At 30.1% G+C, this 10,950-nt stretch overlaps 1 protein-coding gene across 5 annotated transcripts; it reads left to right on the forward strand.

Moving 5' to 3' along the window:
• The first annotated feature begins 306 nt into the window (after nt 1–306).
• On the forward strand, nt 307–8,224 carry LOC107451251 (uncharacterized). 5 transcript variants are annotated; one of them, XM_071186286.1, is made up of 7 exons: nt 307–490; nt 1,240–1,349; nt 3,231–3,371; nt 3,446–3,638; nt 5,159–5,973; nt 7,680–7,801; nt 7,887–8,224. In XM_071186286.1, exons 1-7 carry the CDS (start codon nt 322–324, stop codon nt 8,050–8,052), a joined length of 1,716 nt encoding a protein of 571 aa, XP_071042387.1. In that variant the 5' UTR covers nt 307–321; the 3' UTR covers nt 8,053–8,224. The 5 variants fall into 5 exon arrangements, with proteins under 5 accessions (XP_071042387.1, XP_071042388.1, XP_071042390.1 ...); XM_071186289.1 differs by lacking the exon at nt 307–490 and adding an exon at nt 608–679; XM_016067292.3 differs by lacking the exon at nt 307–490 and adding an exon at nt 617–738.
• Nucleotides 8,225–10,950: the final 2,726 nt, after the last annotated feature.

A 10,950-nucleotide genomic window follows, 5' to 3' on the forward strand; every position in this document is an offset into this window, starting at 1 on the left:
AACTGTAGTAGGAGCGGAGAGAGGGTGCCTTGCACCAAAGTAAATGGGGATCGTGAAAGCTAATTGCTCGTAACGTACGATCTAGCCGTATATTGAGAATATCAGTCTTACATTGTATAACTGAGACATTGCAAAATATATTCTTTTTTCATAGTGAATAAAGAGTTTTGAGCTGATAGTATCTAGTAATACGTATTATTTCCCCAATAATCACGAAGTCAAAATTATTTAACGGCACGTCTATGACTTCATTAAACAATTCTTTGAAAAAATGGCACGTTGGTGCATAAAGGTTCGCCACCCCTGCTATAGGCGATCGAAATGGGCTACAGGTACATTGGCTACATGGGACCGGTCTTCTTACCAGATGGCGCATTCAGGTGTTACGATCGCGAATATGAAAATAAAGCAGCAATATTTGAAAAAATTCAAAACTATATGCCAACACATACAAATTCAATAGAAATGAGATCTTACCACACAACTGATGGTAAACAAAATTCGTGATGTCAGGCACTCTATTATATATTTTTATTTATATGCTAGCAACAAGCTGAGCATTGGGTCAAAGCACAAGCTTCAAAAAGTATTAAGAGATATCAACAATACTTTTTTTCCAGGAAGCTTTTCATTTCGAAAGATAATATTAAATTATAAGGGTATTTCATTTTTTAAGATAGTAATTAGCATTTATTTCAGTTCTAAACGCATGAAAATACTTTTCGATGTGTTAACTAAGTATATAGGAAAAATATCTTTCTACAAAATATGTTTTTATCATTTTTTTTTCCTGTTTGTTTACGATAATTAACTTTTCTAACCGCTTAAAAAATTTTCTGTTGTTTTTACTTGATCGTAAACGTTTGTTAAACAAGAATAGTTTGTAACTCAATTTGAGTTTTGCAGATTTTAAAGAGTGCTATGATACTCGGGGTTTTAAGTGTGTATTAGAAATAATGAGAAGATTTCCTCATCGGTACCCACAATTTTAGAGTCAACTAGGCAGTGGCATGGAGGAAACTGAGGGATGCGGGAACATCACTGAAGGGACCGATTCGAGGAGATAAATTTGCTTCCATTTTTGGGCAATCCCCTGCAAAATCTTTTAGATTCACCACCATGGCATCAAAATTTTTTCGGTGCCATGGTGGTGATGTTAGTTGGCTCAAACAGGTACCGATTCTGAAATATCCATAAAATAATGTAATGAAAAATAATTTTTTTTATATTTAATTTTAGTGATGCCTATGAGATGTTTTTTACCCGGTTGCAGAACTGGCTACGATTCCGAAGTAGCTAGAAGAAAAAAGGAAGGAAAGAAAAATCTATCACTTTTTAAGGCTCCCAAGGTAAAAGACTAAGTTAAAATCAATTTTGCTTTTTATTTTTTGAAATCAATTTTCCTATTTTAAAAACTCTTTCTAGTTTTTTAAAAATAAATTAACTTTAATTTTTAGAATTATCATTTAGTATTGAAATTTGATTGAACACTGATATTCAATTAGATTAAGTGTCAGGAAATCTGATTTATGGTTTTGTAAAAATGCTTTTGGAAACATAAGCAAAAAAATTAAGATTCCTGAGTTGCTCATGTTATGTAAAAATTATGACCAGGCATATATTTTTTGTTGAAGTTTACTATTTTATTTTTTGTCTCAGGTTATTCATTTTTAAGTGTAAAATTATTTTAACTCCACTGCCCTTATCAGAGCTATAAAATGTTCTCCTTGCTGATAAAAATTGATTACAAAGCTTCCTTGAAATTCAATCATTTTTATTCCCCTTCGATATCAGTATTTCTAAAAAGTGTTGTTTTTATGTTACGCAGAATTGTGTAAAAAATATATTGCTCCCTATATTTTTTTCTCCTGATTTTACAAAATAGGTATATTTATTCTAAAAACTATTATTAATTTCATGTACTTTAATGGTTAAATTATCTTTCGAACATTAATAATTATATATTTTGGTTCCTTAAAAGTTTATTTTGTTAAAGTAAAGAATATTAGAGCATATTTACAGGTCCTAAGATGAAATTTAGAAAATTCTTTATTTTCGAAAATTTAGAAAATTAGAAATTTCTGTCCCTTTTTCAAGTAAAAAAAATCTAATTTTCATATTTCATATAATTTGGAATACCCTTCATTCCAAATCGTAGTTTTTATATAGATATTTAGGAATTCTTTGCAGTTTTCTTATAAACTAAAATTATTTAGTTTTAACCAGGCCTTTAGCTATCTTTCTCCACTCTACTTGAGTTCTGCCTTGAAAAGATGTATATAATATGTTTCGTTTCACAATCTTATATTCTTAGTCTTTTTTTAAAAAAATATTTTTGTATGTAACTTAATGGGACTTAATTAACCTTTTTATAACTTGACTTGAGGCAGGCAGAGAGTCTCTTTTGCGAGCGCCTGTCGTGGGTGGAAGGGCTTTTTGGCTGTCAAACCTAAATACATGAAATAATCGAAAATTAACATGTTCTTTAATAACTGCAAAGTATACAAACAGCATGTACTGTATATATTTTTAATTTATACTGTATTTACTTAAGTTTTTTCTTGTTAAAATACATTTTTCTGCCATTTCATATGCATTTAAAAATTTTCCATGCTTCAACATTGTATTGTTAAAGTAAAAACAGAAAAATTTGACATCAACAAGATCTAACGATCAAATGAAAACTGGACTGCAAACCCAAATACACAACGCTTTTGCCAATCCCCCCCACTCCTTTCTCTCGTATTTTATAATAATTTTTGCATTTTGCCTCATTTGTTCAAGTTCAAGATGGCCAAAATTTTTCCTCTTTTTTTTGGATACTCAACAAAAGATTCTGCACTGTAGAAGAAGAGATTTTGATTCTTAAACATTGATTGATATTATTAAACTATTAATTTTCAGTATGGTTCGGTTAAAAAAGCTATAATTGAAAATTACGGAAAGTACCAAAGCATTAAAACAGTTTGCATGAAAAGATAAAATTTTGATTTTACAGCGATTGTGATTCTGAAAAATGCCTTTTTTTAAATATTGAATTAATTGAGTAAAAAAGTGATGATTTTTTGGAAAACTGGTCATTGGCAGAAAGATTCCATTTTATTGACATGTTTTTAAAATTTTTATGTGATTTTAATGTAAATTAATGCTAGGTGTATATATTTTTCTTCTTCTTACAAAATTGGATTTTTTTTATAAATAAATAGTGAAATTAAAAAAAATTTTTTTAGGACCCTTACATGTTTGAATTGTGGAAAAAAGCTATACCCCGTGCTGATAAAACGTTAGGGCCTAAGCATACTGTGTGCGAACTTCACTTCAGAGAGGAAGATATTGAAAGTTATTTTGAAACAAAATTATTCAATGGAAATGTAAGTTTTCTGAGATGTTCTGCTTTAAATCAGACTTTCCCAGTGTTTAATCAAAATTAAATGTACCTTTACAGATTCATCGTATTTTCAGAGCTTCGAAAAAACTTAAACCAGATGCTATTCCATGCATTTTTTCTAATGTTCCTGGACACTCTTCATTTGTTGAAAATAGAGAAGAAAAGTTCAAGGAAAAATATGTCAAACGAAAAAGAAAATTACACTCTAATAAGAAAACAGAATCTAAAAGAGCAAAGATTTCATTCCCAGGTATTAAAGTTTTGATTGTATGGTCAATTTTTTGTATATAGTAAATATCGTTTTGCCTTATGCCATTGCCTTATGAATTTGATTTGCACATACAACTGTAACAAACTTACTTGAAAAATTGCAAACATAATGATTATTTCTTTGAAGAGATTAAATCTGAAAATTATAGCTAAAAACTAATTACAAATTAGCTTCATTGGCCATCTTAAACCATTGCAAAATTAAAAAATGAGTTTCATTTTTAAAATAAGAAAATTATTTTCTCATTCTCTTCATATAATATATTAAGAATATATTATATCTATTATATTAAGAATATATTATATGTAGAATATATTATGAACAGAAATATTTAAAGTTAATATTTTAATATTTTCAGTATTTTGGATAGTTTAGTTTTGTACGTTCAATATTATTTTTGAAAAAGAAATCGAAAAAGGAAATCATGTTCTTTTTTAGAATAAATAGCAATTTTAATTGTATTAATTAATTGTATGAGTTATTTATACAGTGTCACGTCCCATAATCGGACGTCCCTTTTCCGGAAGGGTCGATTTCTGGGACACTTTTTAACAATCAAAATAAACAAACATCTCTTCATGTTCCCGTCTCTTAAAAAAAAGGAGATTTTTTGACACATTTTTTTTCCTTTTCTAGCTTCTAGTGATTTATGCATTGAACCTATAAATCATCAGAAAGAGGAAGAGAAGATTTACCAGGACCGTCGAGTGACAGTTAGTGACGTTCCTCCTCTAGAATGCAGGGAAAGAGGGAGATTTGTTTTCAACAGAGCACAACTGAGTCCCCCCTTCTTTCCTATGCAGCTGGCTAGTAAAAGAGGCTTTTCCTGGAACCTTTTTATTAGAGTGTTAAGGAAAGAAGAAATACGGTGAAAAAGTAGCAAATGTTAACGTGGAGGGGGAGTCACTTTTAGTCACACAAGAAAAAATAAGGAGAACCCAATCAGTTTGCCATGCTTTACGCTTGATTGATAGCCAATGATCAGATCAGAGAGAAAATAAAAATTTGGCACTTCCCCCGCCCTCAACTTGAATGACAAGTAAGGAGGAAATGAATTTGTCTCCTCCACCTACCCACCTTAATGGGTGACGGGAATTTCTCCTTGCTTGAATCGTTCCAGTTCAAAATGGCGGAGAGAGCAATTAATATTTTCATAACTGTCAATTTTTTTTTCGTTTTCTATATTTTAAGCAATAATTATTTTTTTCTAGTATTTTGATTGATTAGATATAATTCTAATACTTAAACATTATTGCCTGAAAAATAATGTTTATTTTTTGTTTCTTAGATTCAGATCGTTTATTAGATCATTTTAAGCTTTGTTTACCTTGGGGTCTATTATACGGAAAAATCTAATATCCGGACTTATGGAGGTCCCATCGATTCCGGATATACGACTTTCCACTGTAGTTTTTTTTTTAATTAAAAAAAATATTGTTTTTTGTGAAAAAAATTTTATTATTCAAATTTGTATAAACTTATTCCTTACTTTTTTTTAGATAATGAAACAAGTAAGAATAACAACTCTTCACTAAAAACAGAAAAAGAAAATGTCTTGATGGAAGTTATAGTTGTTCACACCTTACCAGAAAAGTCCTCAATCACGCAACCATCTCGTTTAAAGAAAAGACGGAATGCAAAAAAATCAACAAATTCTTCTTTTTCTGATTCACATAAACATATCATGTCTGATCCAGAATCCTCAACTACTTGTTCACCGCCTGCACCTGATACAATTACAAATTACTCCCCTAGGATAAACACATATAATAGAATCTTGTCAGAATCTTTTGCACATGATAAACTAGCAAAGAATTTTATCGAACAAAACAGCTCTATAGAATCACCTCTGCCTGATACACTAACTGAAAATTATTCTAATCAAAATACTTCAAATAGAACCATAGCTAATTCTTCTTTACATGATGCACTCAAAGACAAATATTCAGACCAAAATGCTTGTGATATAGCAATGACTGAATATCCTACAAATGATGCAATCTCTGATGATTATTCTGACCAAAGCAATGATGATAAAACTATGAATGACTTTTTTTCATTTCAACCCGCAGAAAGTAACTCCGACCCTATCATTTCTAATTCCATTAGGACTGAATCTAATGATATTTCATCAGATTCTGACACTGAAGAGCAGGTTTCATTTGATTTCATAAAAGCTAATGTAAATATGTTTGATACAAGAAATTCCTGGTGGAGGGTGAATATATTTGATGACTTTATTGCATTTAGTCGTTGGACTCCTGATTATACTGTTCAAAGAAGAATAGTGATTACTGAAGATCTTGCTGTAAAGGTAAGTCATATATATAACATAACCTTTGTAAGTGTATTTGACACATCAAAAAATGAGAGAAAGTTGCACTCCATCCATGGCAATAATTTTATTTTTGTTACAAGTAACAAAAGTAAAAAGTGCATACTTTCCTTGTAAATGATTATTTTTCAAATTTAGTACTTCTAATTGTGTTTTTGTTACTTTTTGGAGGAAAAAGTATTTGAATAGAAGATATCGAAAGAAATAGAAATGTAGAATTGTCAAAAAAATTAAATAGTTGTTGATATTGTAATGAATTTGTAACTACCACTATGCATTATTTTTTGAGGGTAACACACCTGTATTAGAAAAACTGTATACTTCCATAGGGATGACAACTACTCTGTTTTTTTTTTGCTCAACTCTTGATAAATTGGTGGCGAATTAAAAAGTAAGACTTGCTGAAAAAGGGATAATATTATTATCTTTTCATAATTCTCACTACTAAGGGATGCCAGGACGGCTGAACGTGCAAAATGTGGCGACTAATAAAATTCAAAATTTTGTTAAAAGGTATTAAAATTAGCTTTTTATACAGCATTTTTTTTTACAATTTACTACTGATAGGGAATGCAAGGAATATTTTTGGTTTAAATATGAATAATTTGAGATGTATGTCACAAATGAATCAAATTGTTACTTTTTTCTCGAACATAATGATCCTTTCCTGTAGGGTCAGCGGAGAGGGAGGTCAGAATTGATAGATTTAACGAAAAATTACAATGCAAGAAGCCTTATGTTTCAATTTTACTTGTTACCTTTAAAAATCAATAGTTTTTACTCATTATTTTTGGTTAACATACTTCTACTTTTACTTGTTGTTTTTTTAAAGTAATGTTTCCATGTATGCTACAAACTTACTAGGAGATATTTTTAGGCTTTGTAAACTAGGAGGTGACTACTGGATTAATTGGATAGATTGATAGTAGATTGAAAGTAAATAGATAGAGCATTAAAAAGGAATAGGTTGTTGGATCTATTTCTAAGACCTTCTTTGTTGGTATAGAACATTCAAAGAGATTAAGTTGTTGGATCTATTTCTAAGACCTTTTCTGTTGGTACACATCTGCCTTAACTTCTTAGAAAGACATTTGTGTGAGTGACTTCCAATCCTAACTTATTATATATTGGAATCTCAAAATTTTTGACTATTGAGTTAAAAAAAAAAGGGGGAGTGGTTAAGTTCAAATATTATCTCCAGGATGCTACTGCCAGGAAGTCTGTATTTCCTTGTCAGTGAAAAAAAAAATGAAACACTAAAGTTAAAATGGCTCTTCTGAATTTTAAGCATGGGAATGCTTTTACAGAAAGAAGTAAAGTTAAGATATTGAAAGAATTCTTGCTGCACATTGGTAAACAGAACTTTGTTTTAATTAAAGGAAGAGTAACCTTAGAGTGTACAAATTCACTGGAATCATAAAAATTGTGTTGAATTTTATTTGATTAAATGAATTTCACTGATACAAAAATCAGTTTTTTGTTAAGCTTTTTGAAAAGCAAAACTGGAGATTTTTTTGTTAGCAATAATTTAAATCCGTCATCAAATAAGTAAAATTTCTTACTGGAGGTAAATTTCATTACTTTTATTGATTACCTGTATTGACTTGTACTGAATTAATTACTTGTATTGATAGTATTACTTGTATTCCTAAAATTCTAGCAATTATTGCAATTTATTTTTAAAGGTTTTTCTGATGGATAGAGAAACTACAATTGGATGGGATATGAAAAAGTTCTCCATCTTTGACATTGCAAAGCTCATTTACAGAGTTGAGAATTTGAAATTATGTAGTGGCATTGATAAAAAGTAAGTTCTGAATTTTTTTTACAATAAAAAATCTTGGTTCTTTCCATATTTATTTTATATTTATGCACACACATTTCTCTTGCAGGGATCGAAATTGTGCAGGATATTTACAACGTGCATTTATGTGCAGAAAACATAGTTTGTGCCTTAATTGTATAAAGTGGAGAAAAGAAACGAAGAAAAAAGCAGTTAAACGGTTAAAAAAATCTCCAAGCTGTATAGAGCTTCTTAATTTCAATTTAATTACTTAGTTTTCAAAAGTCTATAAGTTATATAAGTCTTGAAACATTTGTATGTTATAAAAAATACTGCAAGAGTATTATGTATATGAATGTAACATGATTATGAATTTGTGAGTATGAATATATGTATATGAATATTTTGTATCGCATTTGTCAATAAAATTTTGACTATTTTGTTGTATAGGTTTAAGTTTGTTAGCATTCAATTTATTTTTGAAGAATTAATTATATATTTTTAAATTTTGGGTAAGAAGATACTAATACTGTTCAATAAAGTTGCCAATTTATAATTGGTGAACCATTATTGTTTAAAAAAACTGAATTTATGAAAGGTTTTAATTTTTTGTTATAAGTGATTGCCTAGTTTTGATTGCTTTAACTGATTCACTGATTTTGTAATGTGACAGTTCATTCTAATTTATTTTTGCCACCTCTTGTTATTCTATTAAAGGATATTTAATTTGTTGTTGTTGTCATGTTCCAAATCAGGGGTTTTCAACTTACATGAGGCCGGGGGCCACAATTAAAAACATCAGTCAAATGGCGGGCTGCAACTTTGTCAAAATTTTATATAGGACTTTTTTTTTGTTGGAAGGAACATTAAATATTACTGTCGGATTTTTATCAAGTTGTTCAAAAGAAAAGTATTGAACTACAATAAATTATAAATATTTTCTTGAATAAATATTTTATTGGATGCAAAACCTGAAAGTGAAATTTTTTTGCACCGTTGGTATGTTAAATTTCACAGACACGAAGAAATTAGTATTTTATTTTAAAGAAAGGCATGTATTTTAAACCCATGTAAATGTTTTATGAAAATTGCCCTAAAAAAATTGCAACTAATATATTTTAGTTCGTGGGCCACAAAAAGAGCTTCGCTGGCCGGATGCGGCCCTCGGGTTGCCAGTCAGTAACCACTGTTCTAAATCTTTACCTTCTTAGAGAATTTTTTAAATAACATTGACATTTTTGAAGAATATAAAAGTAAATGAAGTCACATTGATTTGGTACTTGTAAGAATTCTATTAATGAATTTTTAGTTTGCAAAAGTTTTAAAATATTCTCTAGCTGTAGAGATTTTAAATTCATGTGGAAAATATAAGAGCTAGTTTAAAATTTTCAATTATTGGATGATTAGAAAAAGTGACTTTAGCACTTGATACTTTCTAAAATTTCCATAAACCCTCTGCTATTAAAATTTTTTTTTGTGTGAACTGAACGTAATTGCTCTTTTTTTTTTTTTTTTTTTAATCATCTATACTCATAATAATGTCTGTATAATTCATTACAATCAAATCTCATTGATGCGAAATTGCTTAACCTGAAATATTGCTTTACAGAAGAATCGCGTGACTTTCTAAAATTTCCATAAAACCCTATGCTATTAAAATTTTTTTTGTGTGTACTGAACGTAATTGCTTTTTTTTTTTTAAATCATCTATACTCATAATAATGTCTGTATAATTCATTACAATCAAATCTCATTGATGCGAAATTGCTTAACCTGAAATATTGCTTTACAGAAGAATCGCGTGAGTCGGCAATCATTTATTGTATTTTACATGTTCAACACTAAATTTTCAAGCTTATTATCGCTTAACACAAAAGCAAACTGGACACAACCCAGATAATAAGCATATGGATAAAATGCCAATTATTCATTTAGAGGAATGCTATTTCTATTTCTCCCTTTGCTAGATGTAGCCGATGGGCGAAAAAATAAAATAATTAAAGTAGTTAAAAATGTTAAACCTATTGTAATTTGTATTGTGCGTAATAGTATTGTTTACATACATAAATGTAGTACATAATATGTATTAACAGTACTTCATAAATTGTTTTCATGATGTACCGGATAAGATGAAATTCAGTTTTTGTTAAAGATTATTTATTACGAACGATTGAACTTAAAAATAAATTTTTTATTTGCCATTTTCATTACATCTTCAAAAATCATTTAGTTGAGAAATCATTCACGAAAGAAGTATTGCAGTGAAGTCTTGATTTTCAAAACTTTCGAAAGATGTGATATGATTTTATCAATTTTGACTCCCTGTTAAAGTACACTTTCCTTTCCTGCATAACTAAAAAGAAAAACAAAAGAGAAATTTTGCTACTTTAAAGCAAATTAAATGAATGAAATTATATCATTCAAGTGAGCGGTTAATGATCTCGCAGAATTATCTCAAAGACTTTAGAACAACTTATTAGAAAATGCACGTATGGCAGTGGTGGGAGGTCACGTGTAGTGTTACTTCCATCTAACTTCGTTAGAGAGTTACGACTTGTATGTAACATTCTCACATAGGTCGATAAAGCTGTGATGGTTCAGGGGTTAGAGCGTTCGCCTTCCAGTGAGGTGAATCGGGTTCGAATCCCAGCTATGATTAGTCGATACGCATTCCATATCCGGCTTGCACCGACCACAGTGCTGACGTAAAATATCCTCAGGGGTAGACGGATTATGGGTTAGAGTCCCCTTGTCGTCAGGCTTACTGTGAGAGGTTTTAGTGGTTTTCCTCTCCATGTAACGCAAATGCGATCAGTTCCCTCAAAAAGTTCTCCACGAAGGCAAATTTGTCCCAATATTTGATCCAGGAGTTTTCGTGTCTTCTGTGTTGGGATCAAAATTATAAGACTCACCCAGGGTTTTCCCTGGAGTTGCTTTTGCCTCTCTTGCTCATTATTTCGACGTGTTGCCATGGATCGTCACCAATCCTACCTTTAAGAATTCTTTCTTTTCCTGCTGAGCAGTCAAGTGCACGCACTTTGAGTCTATAGTATTCCCCGGATGATCAGAAGTCGTAAACCCAAAAAATTTTGTCTGCTGTTCAACGACGGTTATAAGAGAGCCAACATCTATCGAAAAAAAACGAAAGAAACTTTTTCTCGTAGGCTTAACCA

Source organism: Parasteatoda tepidariorum, chromosome 10 (assembly GCF_043381705.1).
Source record: "Parasteatoda tepidariorum isolate YZ-2023 chromosome 10, CAS_Ptep_4.0, whole genome shotgun sequence".
Classification (NCBI taxonomy): domain Eukaryota; kingdom Metazoa; phylum Arthropoda; class Arachnida; order Araneae; family Theridiidae; genus Parasteatoda; species Parasteatoda tepidariorum.

Bases quoted from the DNA above. Each gene is read 5' to 3' on its own strand.
- LOC107451251 (XM_071186286.1), top strand. From the start codon at position 322: ATGGGCTACAGGTACATTGGCTACATGGGACCGGTCTTCTTACCAGAT. The intron at 491-1,239 runs GTAAACAAAATT...ATTTAATTTTAG, and splicing joins ATCTTACCACACAACTGATG to TGATGCCTATGAGATGTTTT. The intron at 5,974-7,679 runs GTAAGTCATATA...TTATTTTTAAAG, and splicing joins CTGAAGATCTTGCTGTAAAG to GTTTTTCTGATGGATAGAGA.